We start from the raw sequence: 16,949 nt of genomic DNA, 5'->3' as shown, positions 1-16,949 counted from the left end.
TTCAGTAATCTTTTTCTTGCACATAAAAGTTAGCTAATTGTTGATAAAAATTGTATCTTCTCCTTCAAGGATAAGATGTTTTTGCCTACTGTTTGTACAAGAACAGTAACATACAGACGTGACAAACCAGAGGAAATAAATATCGACATCAGCAAGTTACGATTAAACGAAACTTTCAAGTGTGAATTCTGAAGACAGTTTTCTGCAAATGTCTATTTCTGTCATGCTCGACTTTTAAAAAGTTACCTTTTGTACTCTGTCAGACAGTCTTGACTGTTGCCATATGGTTTTGTGTCGTGCGTTTTGTTGAATACTGTAACAAAGTGACATGTAAGCATATTCACATAATGTGACTATGTTTGAAACTATAGCTGCTGTATTTTTTTATTTTTGAAAGAGAAATGTGCGTTACTACTGTTCAGGAACATTAGTGTTGATGTAGCACTTTAGCATATTCTAATTTATTTAGTTATGGCGTAGAATGTAGATATGAACCGGTCTGACAAAGCACTGATCTCACTCTACATGTAGCTAGTACTGATGTGCTCTATGGGAATGGACAAAAGCTGTGACTGAAATATTAACATTGCTGTATATTATAGCAATAGATAAAACTATTCAAATGCTCTTAAATAGAGTAAATGGTACTTTTATAGTCTTCTCAGTTGACTAAATTCCACTGATTTGTCTGCTTTAGCCTCTTAGCTTCTCCTCATTACTTAATAAAAATGACTGGATTGAATGAGAGTTTAGTTACTGGTGTGGATGTACAGCTGTGTGTATGTACACACACATGCGTGTGCACACACACAGATAAATTTTATATATGTAGTTTTTCATACGTTATGATGTCACTTAAAGATAATTTATATCTGATGAAGAATAATTTTTAGCTTTTTTACTTGTTTCAACGTAAAAATTTATACATGAATTTTAAAGTATTTGGAAACTGAGTGGCTACAGAAAACGAGAGAGTTCCTCTGTCTAACAGCATAGTCTACATGATGATCACTGCCGGCTGACTTCACCTTTGGAGTCAGCAGCATCAACTCCATTGCAAGCAGATAAATTACAGCAGAGCTGTGTTTGGTTTGCTAGCTACATGTCAGTGTTTTGCCAAATAAGGGCTTTGTTCTTTGTATGATGTCAGACATAAGTCTGATTTTACACACGTGCTCTTTTTTCCTATGTAAATTAGTTGACAGGATTAGATTTTGTGAATCCTTTCATAACCACTTGAGTTTTTGTGACTGTGCATTGAGAAATGTGTCCACTGTGATGTGGAAAAGACCCTGCAATTTGGAAGAAGGTGAGGCAAACAGGAGGCTTTTTCTGAAGATAACACATTCATTGACTTCATAAATGTGGGATCAAATTCTGCCTTCAGAAATGGGCAAAACACTTCCAAACACAGCGGGACCAGTATGACCTTATCTAAGAGCAGAATTTGAGCTACAAGGTCAAGCAGAAGCATTTTCTTACCCCTGAACCCGGCTATAGTGGTAGAAGATGTGTTATTGTTATATGCTAGTTGGAAGAGTTAGCCAACATTCTGATGTACTAACTTTATGCTGCCAAAACCCCACGAAAATCTCATCAACCTCTAATGCACTAAAATCTTTCTGGTAAAAAAAAAATAATCTCAGAAGAGAGTATTCAGTGTATCACTTTAGCAATATTAATTACTGATAACTAAATGTTGGTCTGTACTGGTCATAGATAAGAGTTACAGAAACAATGCAGGACCTTTTTATATGCAGGTTTTAGAAATTAGTATATATTCATATTTCCTATTCTGTATTTCTTCTGCAAATTCCCACTGAAATCTGAGGAGTATACATGTGAAAGGAAGGCAGGATGCAGAAGAACTGACAAGCGTTATGTGAGTGTGCACAATGAATTTATTGGGTCGTGGATCAAGTGGGGGATCGAGAAAAATAATACAGAGACAGTAGGCTTTCCATTGCTGTGAAAGCTTTAGATTCTAGGGCTTCTTTAAAAAAAAATTGGAAACTCGACTATTAAGTGTTTCTAAAGCAGTCTTCAAAGTAGTCCCTGAGCTTTCTACCATACAGGTAAAAGTGTCTCATTGAAAGAAAAGGGGGTTTCCTTACATTGACCCTGACTTCAGTGATAGCTCCACTGTAATATCTTAATTAGAGATTAATTCTGTAATCTATCAAGTATACCTTAAACTTTCATTTTCTTTTAAAACACATAGAACAATTTTCCTCCTGTGTAAATTAACAGATTCCAAGCCATTGGTTTCAGTGGGATTAAGATAAAAGATCGATAAAGGTTTACCTGCTGTTGGCCTTGTCACAATTTGTTAGTATTAAGTGAGTAGGAAACAAAGTCTCTGGGTATCTGTTTCATTTAACAAAACAAATTAAATTTAAAAGCTCAGCAGAGAGTATCTTGAGTATATAACAAAAGATGTGATTATGTTCTTTAAACAGTGTGATTTTTTTTTTTTAAGCAAAAAAGATTCCTCAGATGTATTTCCCGTAATGGCTCTGAAAGCATTTACTGAAGTGATAGCTAATGTTTTTTCTTTAGCAATTACTTTTCACTGTTAGAGGGAGTTAAATTACGTGGGTAGAGGACAATGGAGCTGGGTTCTTTGTGGGAGAAAGATCTGAGCTGTAATACCCGTCTTCCACACACATCACACTGCTACTACTTTTCTTCTGCAGTGCTGCCTGTGAAGGGGCACGGCCAGTATTTCCTTAGCAGACACCTGCCTGAATGTTTAAAATGCTCTGGTCACATAGAGCAGGCTCACAGGACAAATTGCACTGTAAGCTGCTTGCTGTCCTGAGGTTAAAAAAAAAAATAAATAAAAACCAAGTTTTTTAAGGGAAAAAAAAAAAAAAGAAAAAAAAGCTTTTTTGCATCTCCCTCATGGTTTTGGTGTATTGTGGAGGAGGCTAGTGAAAAAGAATAAGCTGCTGCTAATGTGACAGGTCAAGGCTTTTAGAAGGCCCATGGGGAGCTTATACAGAGCAGGATCCTTGGGAGGAGGCTTTGTTTCTAGGGATGGAATCAATCCATGAGAAACTCTGGCTTTGCTTGGTACTTGTTTCCCTCTGCCTTTGACCATGTTTTTCAGAAGAGCTGCTGCAAGAGATGAATAGCCCAACAAAAGCCTCACTATTTAGGGAGCTGTGTTCCCTCAGCACATGACCTTAAATGAGAAAGCAGCCTGTAATTCACAAGGAATTTCCTCAGCAATTGCAGGAGGACTCTGCTTCCTATAGTGCTTAATATGGGAGATATTAAACATGAATTAGTTCATATTAGTTTTCAATGTATTGTGCATCAAAGATGCTCCTAAAAATAGGGGAAAAAATATCTAGCCTCAGAATAGAATGTTCTAAACTTCTTAAATAAAACTTCTTACACTAAGCTTCTTCAAAAAATGAAAAAAGTCAAATAATTCGACTGCATGCCTATACCCAAAAATATACCGACAGATACTGTTGCATCTCATCATTAGTTCTGGCAGTTGTTTTTAGATTTGCTCCCACAAACAGAGCATGTTCATGACTTTTCACAGCGGATCTGTTAATGTTAAATTTCATATGTATAATTTTCAAATTCTATTATCACTTTTTTTACCTTTAACTGGTTATTTGTCTAACATTTCAGATATGACATGTTTATGCAATTAAAAAGCATGCATTTTACTTCAGATTTCTTTTAAAGACTGTAAAATGAAGAAATACTGTGAATTGATTATTCCCAAGTATCGTGAGTACATTACTAACATTGCTACAGAAGTGTGTGGGAAAATAGCTGTTTCATCCAGAAAACGTGCACATGGTATGCAAGGAATTTTCATTGTGCCCAGCTGAAATTCCCTTACGTTCACAAGGAATGTTGAAAGTGAATCTTAAAAAGGAAGGACGTTTGTATAGGCATAGTTTACATTTTATCCATTATTTTCAACTGGATTTATTTTTTCCTCTTTCTGGTGTCATGAAAACCTGCCATGTAAAGTATTCTTCAGACTGCAGTGGAAAAAATTATTTTCCCAGTGTGATCATATATAATATTTGTTTCCTGCTTAGTGTGCATACCTAAATATAGAATCATAGAATCGTTTAGGTTGGAAAAGACCTTTAAGATCATCTCAAGTCCAACCATTAACCTAGCACTGCCAAGTCCACCACTAAACCATGTCCCTAAGCATCACATCTACATGTCTTTCAAATACCTCCAGGGATGGGGACTCAACAACTTCCCTGGCAGCCTGTTCCAATGTACATGTGTTGCAAACTGTGGGAGTGAATGTGTGAAGCAGCTTCAAGCAACCCTTACTCCTAAAGTAGCCAGAAGGCCTACTTATGCCCAAGGCAGAGAGATGCAAGGGTACTGCTGCCTGCACAGGGACTGGTAGAGGGATGGAGTCCTCAGCAGGCACAATGCGTCCTACAGTTCCCAGAATTGGGAATGAACCTACAGCATCCCTACAGAGATGGTGCTCTCTGACCACACTTATCCATTTGTCAGGGCAGGAAACCTCTTCAAAGTAGATTGGCTTGGCAGAGGTGGTACAGTTTCTGTCCTAGGCACTTGGCCACATACTATCCTCAGCACTGCAGGCTTTTTGCATCTTTACTCATCAAAAAATGCTTGCATGTAACATAGCAAGAGACTGCCTGTGCCAGTACGTACTGTAAACCTGGATGCTGCAGACCTCCATTAAAGCTTCACACCAGCCCCAGGATCTCCACCAGCCAGTCTTAAGGAATGTAAGCTGTAGCTAGGAAAGGACGCTTCTCATAGAGGCATTTGTGCTGAGTCAGTGCTGGGTGACGCTTGCTCTGCTCTGACTATGAGTGAAGTGTTGTGCCAGTGTTCTGGCTGTCCATTTGCAAGAGAGGGGAAAGATGTATTTGCTGAGCAGAAATGGAGCAGTAGTTAAGAAGAACACTACTTTTTAATTATGATCTTGACACTGCTCCGATGCACAGACATCTCATGGGTCTTACAGAGAACTGAAATTCATGGAGAGGGAAAAAAGATTAAAATTAGCCAGTGTGGATGCATTTCTATAGCAAGCCAAATCACTGGGGTTTCACTGAGTGCAAGCCAGCTCAGAATGGTTGGCCTTTTGGGGCGGAGGGAGAAAAAGAAAAAACCTAAAATTAGCAGATTCTTAAGCTTTAGAAATGCTGCTCTGGATTGCATGTTCTCTTTGTTTCCTTTTCTGCACACACTCTTAAAAAAATGGTACCTACTTATTAAAAAAAAAATTAAAATGTCTGGCATTTGTTAAAATAATGGCTTCTACCCAAATCTTAATATTTTATGCTGATACCTATATTGTGTTTGGGGTGTTTCAATTATATTTTGAACGGAGGTGTTGAAAGATGAAAGATTCTTTTGGGAAGGCATTAGTGTTGGATGAATTCACTGTGCTAACATCTTCTTCACTTTTACCTACTACTGCTTCAAAAAATAAAGCTACTTTAAAGTGTCTTATTTAGCAATGGTGTGACAGCTATTAATAATATTACAGTTTTTAACTTTCTATTTAACATATACTACCTTTTGTAAAAAAGTATTTACAGATAAATAATGTTTCTCTAGATTTTATGCATAGAGAATGTTAGTAAGGGAAGAGGTTTTAAATAAATTTATAACTTCTTACTGTTCATTTTACATTTTAAATGATACTTTTAAATCACTACTTTTGTTTGTCTGGAAATATACTGAATATTTTATTATTTAAAATAGTGTACTTTTATAGCTGTTTATTAATTTCAGTTGACTACTAACTTCTATTTTGATATTTATTAATGAGTTGACACTGTAGTATATTGAGATGTTTATTTTTCTATCAGAGCTGTAACAACTATGACATAGCATTATTTTAATGCAACATCATTGTACTTGCTCTCTAAAAAATAAAATCAGTATTTAATCCATATGGATTTTTCATATTTTTAATGTTTAATATGTCTGTGATAAGGAAGAGATGCTCACCTCCTTGTAAAAATATAAAGCACTTTCATTAAGGTGCACAAATGTCTGCAACAGTCTGATTACAGTCATTTTAAAATGGAATAATACTGTGTCAGGAGAGATAAAATAAAAAGAATACCATGTTTATCAGACGTAGGCAAACGGATGAATGCGCGTTCAGGATGAACTTTGAGGAGGTGGGAAGGAACACAATAGCAGTTAGCAGTTTGGAGGTGCAGCTGGTTTACCTTGCCCAACCCAACTGAAACATGAATGCAGCAGGAGGTGTTTGCACTTTGTAGGGGACAAGAAGGTACTTCTTGTAGAAATATACTATAGATTGATAGGTGATTACAATAGCCTTTCCTCTGCTTTGCTTTGTTGGGTGCTAGAGGAGCTGTTTTTCTGGGAATGGGTAAATATCTCTGCAGGTGCCTCATCTATGCCACTCACTGCAGGCTTAGGTTGCTTTATGAGTACTGGTGAAAACGCATCACTAAATTGGGAAGGTGACACACGTTCTGTTCTCGAAGAGAATCAATAATAGCATTTGCTTTGCACAATGCCATGAAATTTCTCATTAAAAGGACTTCAGACATGCTGTGTGTAAGGACATTCAAAATTTGTGCTGTAAGACCCTGATGCCTCAGTAAGAGACAGCTGTGATGCTAAGACACCTGACAGACATCACTGGTAAAACTAGCTGTTTATGATTCTAACATGATCCAGTTTTTGCTCTGGGGATAAGAGAGCGAGCTAGAATCAAGTGACAACTGATATATGCTCAAGTCATCACATCACTTAGTGTCCAGGACTTAACAATACAATAGAAAAATCTGGGAAAAGGTGTACAGCAAAACTAGAAAGAAAAATAAGTGAATATCACAAGAACAGTCTGTTCATCTTTGTTGCTTCTTCTATCAAAGCAAGGAACATAATCCCAATATATGCCTGATGAGATTGAGGCTGAGAAATTTCCTTTCACAGAGGCAGGAGTCATCAGCCTTCGCTGACACACAGAGCAAGCACGTGCAACCAGTCCTACAAACTAAGAAATCATTTTCCTTGAAAGCTCTTTATTGAGGGAACATGAATGTTGTCACCAACTCAGAGTAAACATAAACCTAGATCTGAATTTTAGACATATAACTTAAGCATATAACTTGAGCTACAGACATAGGGCTTCATTTTGCCATTGGATAGTAATCTTGAAACTAATAAGGTCAGTGTTAACACTTAAGTCTCCCATAGACAGTGATCCCAGCACCGAGCTGTGTTGCACACCCTAGATGTTGTGGAATGATGGTAAGTGATCTGCATGAGGTCTGTCTTTCATCCTATGTCCTGAAATCCAGCGATTTAATCATGCCTATATACCTTAAAATGTCTAGATAATGACAGACAGGGGTTTTGACACTAGTGGCATTGTATTTAGCCAATTTTTATTCACATCCACGAAGTTGTCAGTGAGGGCACAACAGTGTCCTAATTTGGCTGTAATGTAACGCAACTGCTATTTTGTTGCAGATACCATTGACAAGAAAAAGGCTTGCTGCTCAGTCTCTCCAAAGAGGAAAGAAATCTAAGTTACAGCCTCTAAAGCCGGAGGAGGAAAGAGATCCTGATTTCAGCCACTTTTTTGACACCAGTCATGTAGGTGCACGCTATTACAGAATTTCTCTCCCTGCATGATTCCCTCTGTGGTAGGTGCAGAGTTTGATCCAATATACAGAGAGGATGGGAGGAGAACACTTTGGCATTAGGGACAGTTGGTTTGAGCAAAGATCTGAATGTGCATGATGACAACCAAAAGGCAATGATTAGAATTAAGAATAAAAACTTTGTTAACAGACTGATTTTAACTAGTAAGGAGTTGACCTGAAAAGTGGGTGGTTTCTTCTGCTTTCAGGTCTACAACAAAGACAAGAACCTTGGAAATACATTCCTGCTACCCTGGGTTTAAAACCAAACCGTTTAAATGTATTGTATGAATTAAATAAAAAGTCTAGTTTTACAGAAACCAAAGTGGTCTGAAGCTGTGTTTAGAGCACAGGTACTGTCAGTGTGGTGCTGGGGCTTCTGGCTGCTCAACTTCTGCTTGGGAGTCTTGGGATGGTTCAAGCTGGGTTGGACTGTACAGAATTCATGCTACCTAGACATAAGCTGCCAGTCTGATTTATTAGCACTAAAGAGGCCCTGATATTATCATCTTCTGGCCCCTCATCCCAGGGAAACAGTGGTGGGTGGCAGAAAGCAGTGTCTTCCTTTTTGCAAACCGTTCTATCATCTACTCAGCCCAGAACATAATATGGCCTCTGATTATTTTCTTGGCCTTGAACTGCATGATTCATGAAGGACAGTTACTGTTTAATAAAGATGAACTGTATGCAAGCTGATAAAACTAAATGATTAACCACAAAAGCATAATATTGCCAAGTTATGTCACATATGCTTATTGAAATCAGTACATGTGATGTATTTCTTTCAGCTTTGCAGCTGAAAGAAGCCAAGTCCCCCTTTTGGGGCCCTAAGCCTCATCCTAAGCCTCTTGTTTATGCCTCGGCAATCTGGAGAGCCCAGGACCTGTTCCTGAGTGGGGTTCCTCTGCTCTCAAAGCTGCTCACAGAAGCAGCCTGTCCCACAAACCCCCTTCTGCCTCTTTAGCCTTTGACCATAACCTTAACACATCCATTCTGAAAGCATCACCGAGGCTGAACTGCTGAGGAGACGGGGGACATGTCAGTGGATAAGTTTTCCACAGAGTTTTTAGACACACCTTCACTTTACTCTGCTTTAGACAAAGCAAGAATTGTAAAGGCTTCTACAACTTAGACGTGGTGCTCTCTACCTAGATTATCTTTGTCTTCAGCAGTGTTTAAGGAGTACAGCTTGTGGTTTGGCTTCTGTCCTTGCATCGTCCTGCAGCTGCGGCCAGGCTCCTGTGCAAAAAAAAAAAAAAAAAAAAAAAAAAAAAAGCCAGCAAAAATAAATACTTCCCATCTTTCTCAGCTTCTTGTGCATCTCTCCATATCTAAATTGGGCTATCAGAGAAAATTTTCCTCACTGTGCCTTCTTTGAAAATTGCAGACACTGAATCAGAGTGCTTCATCAGCGAACAGCTGATGAAGAGAGCTTTTTTATTTTGGAGGCAGACAGGAACAAGTTCAAGTCTGTAGTGCAAAGCTAAACAGAGCATCTCAAAACCTGGTCAGATGCAGTCACATTTCTTTGCTCCTTTCCAATGTTAAGAAGTCAGGGCTCTGTCTTGGTGAACTAGCCAGTCCTCAGATACCCTCAGGGATTCTCCTGCTGTAACCTTTAAATCTGATATCCTCACAGCTTCTGAACCCAGAGACACATTTCCCTTCCAGTACCACTGTTCTGCTGACAATTTTTATTATTTGTAAATATTTCTTCATGTATAACTTTATGTGTGCGTGTCTGCATATTCCATCCAAATTAACTTTTCTTCATCATCAAGAAGTCCATCTCTGCTTGCTAAATAGCCTGTCAGACCAAACTATATAAATACATGTACTATATAAATACGTGTACTGTATAAATACATGTACTGTATATACAGTCTCACATACCTTTTTTTGTACATATTTAAAATGGGATTCCTCCCATAACTTCTCATGCTTAGCAGGATCTTCCTTTAAAAATTCCTATACATATCCCAGTTTCTGTTAGTGGCTAGGCTGCTATGTTGAAACCACAACTTGAAGCATTCCCCAATGTTCATCTCCTTCAGTCTTTGTGCTTTTATCTTTTTTGGCTGCTGCCTTGCACATTAAACCTAAACCATGGAAGACAGACACAGCACCTTACACAAGGATTCCTGGTTCACAAATCTAATCACGATGTTAAAAATAATAAATGAATATTTCTTTAGCCAATTTATTCCTCATGCCTTTGAAAGTGAGGTCTTGCTTTTTAAAAAGGAAAGAATCATTAGGTCAAAAGAAAGAAAAGATAATGTGTCAGATCATCTTGCAAACCAAAAAAAGTGGCATTCTCAGAAGGAATATTTCTTGTCATATGACAGACTGAGAGTGTTTCATGCTGTCTAAAATGAAAACCAAGTAGATTAATTTTCAGGGGGGAAAAAAAAAAAAAGATAACTTTGGTTTCAACAATTTTGTCCAAGGTTCAATTCTGCAAAATTGCTGGGCCCTTGCGGTTCAGCTAAAGACCGTGTTAGGAGTGAACATGCTGAGCATCTTTGAATATCAAGTCCATAAGATCCCCTTTGAGATCAGATATATAACTGACTAGGAATGTTAATGTAACGTGTTATATTCCTTCTTTGAAAAAAATATCTTACAGGGCCTGTTTGGCAAGCCAAAACATAAGCAGCTTTATTTATTGTCTTAGCTGATATTCCTTCCTGGATCACAAAGAATTTATGCAAGCAACTATTATAAAGTATTTTTACATTTTCTATTTATCCCCTTTCCACTCACTGAAAAAATAGTTTGGATTTGAACTACCTGAAAATTATGCAATATATAATTCATTGTAAATTCCTGTGCTACCCAGGAAAATAAATGGCTGTCAACATCACTTGAAATGTCTTGAAGGAAAGTGTGTTACTGAGTTTAATTGCTATCATTTAAGCTATTTGATACATTTGGTGACCTAGTTCATATGGAATTCAAGTGCTTTTACCTTGCCAAATTTTACTCCCTACTTGGTCAGTACCCAGTTACTACTGCTTCTCTAGACCAATGCAGGTGCTTGCCAACAAAGTGAAGTCTGCAATGTCCTTCGAACCAGTGAGATAAGGGAACTGTTGCTCTTGAGCAAGCTTTGGCAAAGAAGACAGTATTATAATTTTGCTATGATTACAACACCTGGGTTATTGCAGTTGTATTGGATATAAAATTTATAGTCAATTTATACATGGCTACTCCTGAAGTCACCAGTATCATATACCCAAAATCTTGCTAATTCTAAGGATTATTGTATGAGGGACTTGCTTGAAGAATCTGATTTTTTTTTAAATGAGAATCTTTTGAGATGTCCCTTGGAGTGATATTTTTCAGATACTTCACTTACCCGGGGTGCCTCCCTACAAGGCATTAAAACAGGATTTCATTTATGGTATTCACAAGGAAGGTGAGTGGCACTGTGCCTTCCTTACCTTAGGGATACAGAAGTGACAAGTGCTCTCACAGCACCAGAACCATGTTCTGACAAGAGTACTTACTTTTTATACCAGTCCCCATGAGAACAGCCAGATTTTTTCAGACCTAGAGTCCATCTAGCCCAGTGTAGCTGTCTCCAATAGTGGAAACGAGCTGCCAGGGGAAGTGTAAGCACACTCCAAGTGTATATTACTTCCCTGAGTTTCCCCCAGCCTCCAATCATTTTTCAGCTTAGGGAATTACCTACATCTGATTAGTTTGTTTAATCAGTAACCCTCACTTTCAGGTATGCGCCATTGAACTTACTTTAAAAAAAAAATGCACCAAGGTTGGAACTGCTGCATGAGGGACTGCTTCCTTTTGGTTTGAACCCAACACTTTGCTTGGTGGCCCATAGCTCCTGCATTCAAGCAGAGTGGACACTGAGCATCAGCCACTCTCTTCTATAGAACTTGTCATGTCTCCCCAAGTCACCTTTCCCAGACTGCAGAGTCCAAGCATACATGGTCATTATTTATCCTGAAGCCTTTCCTTATCTTTGATCATCTTTACTGCCCTTTTCTGATCCTTTCCTATCAATCACTGGCATCCTTCTTTCCTTCCTTATGGATGAGGGGAAGAGAGCTATTTTCAAGATTCAGAATGTAGACGAACCACCTATTTACTGATAACACATACTGATGTGAGTCTTTTTTTATTCCTTTTATAATGCTTCCTAACATTTGTATGACTTCACTTGATACAGAATTTTCATGTCTTTCTCCTTAACAGAGGTCTTATACTGAATTACTGTCCTACCATGTTTAGCTCTGAAACCACTGAATGAAAGAAAGCTGATCACTCGCAGCTTTCTTGAATGTGAATGCTAGCAGTTTGGTTCCCCTGTGTTCAAGCAGAACCTTCCTCTCTTCATCATAGCTTCTGCTTAGTCTGCAAGTAGAACCATTCCTAGTGAAGCAGAAATCTCCCCCAGATACCACCCTTCTAGCATTACAGCTCTGCCTTTCTACTTCTCTCTCCAGTCCTGCACAGGGTACAGTCAATGTGTCAGAGAAAGTTCCCACCAAAGTCCTGGTCTTCAGCTTTTTTCAATTTTTTGCCTCCAGAATTTCCTACCTTCCCTCTTCTTTATGTGGCTGACGCTCACCTGAATACTACCGGCTGCAATCCCCTGCCTCTGAGGTTTACCAGCGTTGCACTAAGTAGGCAAATTGTGTGTTTGTCTGTATGTCTGAACCCCTGTACATCTGTTTGCTGGATGAGAGCATCTTCGCCCTCTTCCCTTCCTGCTGGACATCCTAATACCAGAAGGGCACTTGCACTAAGAAAGGGCACATATATACAATCCAGCTAAGAGAAACCTGTTACTATAGTCATGTTTCCTTTCACTTGCCAGTACGACATTCCTGGATATCTCCTCTGTCAGCCTAGGTCTCACCAGAAGTCAACTGCTTTTTTGAAGACTAAACTTTTCAGCAATCTCAATGTGTCCTTAATTAACATGTCCATTAGCCCACTTTCCTCTGGGTGAGCTATCGTACCCTGATATCCACACACACATATGCCGGCTTCCCCACAGGGGAAGCACTCATATAAGTCTCCCTCTGTCCCTGCAGGAAAAGTACTTCTAGTGTTCTTCCTTCCTTTCACCTTTCTGAATAAGTGCAAGAAGGATTCCCAAAGCAGTCTCTTTTGCCAGCTGCTTCTTCTTCCATTAACTTCCCATAGCACAAAAAACAGAAAGCCACCAACTTCCTCTGCTCCTATCACCCTACAAGAGCAAAAAAATCTTGTCCAGCCACTTAATTCTAGACTCTTACTCACTCCGTGCTAGGGCTGGCCTTAACAGAGGAAGGCAGCCTTGCCTTGCCTCTGGCTTTATACCTGTGGCTGGCTGGCCTCCTCTGACTCACCCCCCTCCAAACTCTTCCAGGACTGGCTTGCTGTCCTTGAATGCCCTTGGTTGGCTACTTGATTGGCTAATTAGCACCTTGGCTCTACACAGAGGGTTCTTGAAAGGAGAAAATTTCTTAAATGGGATACTGAATTAGTCCTACAACCTGCAGAGAGGTAAGACAGATGTGGAAACAAATTTTATTTAAGGAGATGGTAAGATTTACAACTGAAAGGATTGCAATACTTTTAATTTTCCTGTAACAGAACTAAGTTCTTTAGCTCCTAGCTCAGCTTATTACTGCTTGTTAGCTTTTCTACCTACTAGCCAGTCCACAACTTCCCACAATAGGGAAGGTACCTATAACGTCACAACAATTGCTCAGCAAACCTGCTACCTCCTGGCTAAATTTCTCTGTCCATTCCCCATGCTTCATAGCACAGCTCCTTCAGCATCTAAGCCTGTTTTCCTGTGCATTGATTCTGAATCCTTTGGGATCTATCCCTTCTTATCTTCAGAACTTCTGCAAAAGTATTCTTGGGGGAGGGGGAGAACAAAAAAAAAACAAACAACCTTAATCTGTGATTGGGTAACTTAGATTCAAACTTGGTAGATCTTAAAGAAAGGGTCTAGAAGTCTGAGAAGGTTTCAAGGTTTAGGGGCCAGAGTTCAGCGATTATGCCTGCATCACATAGAAGATGGAGTTTTTATATATGGGCCCTAAACTGTACTGCTGTAAATTATATTATCTGATAACCAGATCATTTGGTAAGTGAGCCTCCCTGAATTATAAGATGAATTTTTAATTAATTAATTGCAACTATAGCAATGGGAAGGATTGTTTCTAAAACAAAAATTAAAATGAGACAGAAACAAGAGTGCCTCTGAAAACAGTTAAAACAAGGATTATCATGTCCTCTACTATAGTGACTGTCACCTTAAAATGGTCTTTTGGGGGTGGGAAATCATTATTTCACTCCTAGGCTTTGTTCAAAGTCTAAAGTTCTGAACTTAAAAATTTTGGCAGAGATTCCTACAACTTTTGGCACAGCACAGGCCAAAATGCACTCCTTCATTTGTTGAATCCCAAGAAGTGGAAAATTAAAAAACAAGAAAAGACTACTGGGATAACTCTGCAAGTAAGAGTCAGCACGGCGGAAATCCATTAAGATATTTTCCACAGTGTGAATCTCTAAGGCTTTTCCACATGGGGTGAGTATTTGGATTAAGGTAGACATCTTGACAGGCTGGAGGAATGGGCCAACAGGAGCCTCATGAAATTCAGCAAGGGCAAATGCCAAGTCCCTGCACCTGGGGCAGACTAACCCCTTGCACTGATCCAGGCCAAGGTCTGCCTGGTTGGGGAGCAGCTCTGCTGGAAAGCATCTGAGAGTTTCGGTGGACACAAGCTGAATGTGAGACAGCAGGGAGCCCTGGCAACAAAGCAAGCCAACAGCCTTCTGGGCTGTATTAACAGGAGCATAGCAAGTAAAATGATGGAAGCGATTGTCCCCCTTTACTTAGCACTCATTAGACCACATCTAGATATTGCATCCACTTTTGGGGTCTCAGTACAAGAAAGACATTGAGAACCTTGAGCAAGTTCAGCGGGGGGCCACTGAGACAGTTGGGGTTGCAGGACTTGCCCACTGAGAAGAGGCTGACGGAGCTAGGCTTGTTCAGCCTGGAGAAGAGATGACTTCAGGGGACCAAAGAGCAGCCTGCCAGGTCCTATGGGGAGGTTGTCAAGAAGATGGAGCCAGCCTCTTCACCAAGGTCCATGGTGAGATAATGGATGTAAGTTGAAACAGGAAACTTAGACTGGATATAATGAAAAATGTTCATTCTGAGGGTAATTAAGTATCAAAAGAGGTTACTCAGAGAAGCTGTGGGGTCTCTGTCCTTCAGTGTTTTCAAAACCCAGCTGGACAAAGTCCTGAGCAAACCCATCTGATGTAGTGTTGACTCTCCTTTGAACAGGAGGTTGGACTAGAGACCTCACAAGGTCCCTTCCAACCTGAATAGGTCTGTGAGTCTGTGATAAATGTGGAGCCTGGTTAACTCCCAAGTAGACACTGTTGTTCCCTGCCGTATTACCTGCATTTACTTCAAGAGGCTTGCTGTATGCAAGTGGTAAGCAGTACTGCTAGCAATGGTTTATTAAGAACCTGCTGGGAAAGAAAAGCTGTGATTTTCAAACTCCTTTACAAAGCAGACAGATCTTCTTCATTGAAGAAATAGCTATATAAGGAAAATCAGTACGGTGAAATTTATAGCATATGTTGATTTTTGAATGTGTATTTCTCATCTGGCCACGGAAGAGTTTTGCCATCTAAAGCAAGGGACCATATTCTGCTCTGAGGCATATACAAATCCCCTTAGCTTCAACGGGAATAGCATATACATAGCTGAGGGCATGGTTTGGCCCATGGTCAATAGCCTCCTAAAAGCTTTTTTCCTACATTTTTTTTCTTGCAGTATTCATCTTTTTCCTTTCCAAAGGTTCTGATGTCATTCCTGTTGCCACAGTTATAGAGTTCAATTTAGTTGGAACATCTTTGAAGTCTAATTAGATTTCTTGAGAAAGACCATGGGTAATCTGAAATACAAATTCACAAGATTGCTTCAGGCCAAAAGTGTCACACAGCAATATTAGACCAAATATTATGCAATTGTTCTGTAATTCATGCTCTCTTCCCACTCATGAGTTGGATTTGAAAAGCTTGTAGAATATATATGACATATCAGACAAATGCCAAATGTTCCTCATATAGTCCATTCTCACATATCCTGTGGAAAATGTCCCTTCACACAATCTTCTCCTTCCCACATTAAGCTGAAGTTTGTCCATTACACCAGGGTAACATCATCCATGTCCATGAAGTTGCAAAGCATAACCTGGTTCACTGCAATTTAGAAATACTGTGAAGGGTATTGATAATTTATAGGGAATTTAAAGGGAGTATATTGCATGGGTATGAGAAACTTCACAACAGACTGACATCCATCATATGTCAGCAAAGCATAGAGTACCAGTGTAGAAAATTTTCTATAAAGTGTCAACATTGGGCAGAAGTGGAGACTGCCACAAGGCATCAGAAAATGACAACACAGGACAAGATGTGCTTAGGCCTTATCTTGCCTGGGCCGGCTCCACAGACAGGATAGCTCCTGTGACTTTCCCAAGGAATGCCTCACTTGTACATGAGATCTGTTCCGACTGCAGCGTCCAAGGCCAGGTACAGACTGCATCCATAGAGCTAGCAAGATAAAATATTATAAAATAAACACAGCTGGCATCTATGCCCTTTTTCTAGATATGCGTAAGTGATTATGCAGAATTATTCACATATGACTATAAAAACTTGAAAATTGAACCTTACAGCCGTTCTGAACCAGTGCTGGCCTTGTCCGTCTGCCACAGTGTTTGCGGTGGGTGTGAAATCAGGTCTGATTTGCCTTTGGAGGCAGGGTCAGAGGGCAGGGAGAGGAGGGGATGAGATTACACACACACATGCCCATGCTTTACTCGGGTGGCCCCTCACAAGGCTCACTGGGAAGGGCTGGGGAGTGGGGAGAGATGCTGTATCCCGTCTTTAGCATCTCATCGCTTCCCTCATGCCCAACAAGTGCCTCGGCTTTGCAGCGCAGGAGAGAACGCAGATGGACTGCTTTTACACTACAGCAACTTCTTGTTTATAACTGCAACATTTTCAGCCCAGAAGATCCTGAAGTGTATTTACAAACTCTAAGTTAAAATTTACTCTTAGTAACTTACTGTTAAGCCATATTCTGTCTTCAGTGGAATAACGACAGCGAAGCTTGCGTCAGGCTTGTCCCGAGACGTGATTTTCTCCACGGGCTGAGCTCAGCCATGTTCATCTTGAAACACCACAGCCACGTAACGCAGCCGAACACTGCTGCGCTTGAGG

General features: G+C 39.7%; 1 protein-coding gene across 6 annotated transcripts in view; it reads left to right on the top strand.

Annotated features, from left to right (window-relative positions):
* The window catches only part of ITGB8 (integrin subunit beta 8), a 56,032-nt gene extending 41,865 nt beyond the window's left edge, over positions 1-14,167 (top strand). For 2 of the 6 annotated variants that reach the window (XM_087773586.1, XM_087773543.1), the window contains 2 exons: positions 7,501-7,626; positions 14,045-14,167. In XM_087773586.1, coding sequence (XP_087629712.1) covers positions 7,501-7,626; positions 14,045-14,122 — 204 coding nt within the window. In that variant the 3' untranslated portion in view covers positions 14,123-14,167. Of the gene's footprint in view, positions 1-69; positions 5,458-7,500; positions 7,948-13,056; positions 13,171-14,044 lie in introns of those variants that run through there. The other 4 variants (XM_087773557.1, XM_087773551.1, XM_087773567.1 and 1 more) reach the window with 4 other exon arrangements.
* The last annotated feature ends 2,782 nt before the right edge of the window (positions 14,168-16,949 follow it).

The sequence above is a fragment of the Nipponia nippon genome, unplaced genomic scaffold (assembly GCF_047370975.1).
Source record: "Nipponia nippon isolate SJK-2023a ecotype South Korea unplaced genomic scaffold, ASM4737097v1 scaffold_1, whole genome shotgun sequence".
Classification (NCBI taxonomy): Eukaryota; Metazoa; Chordata; class Aves; order Pelecaniformes; family Threskiornithidae; genus Nipponia; species Nipponia nippon.
This window is presented reverse-complemented; position numbering and strand designations above follow the sequence as displayed.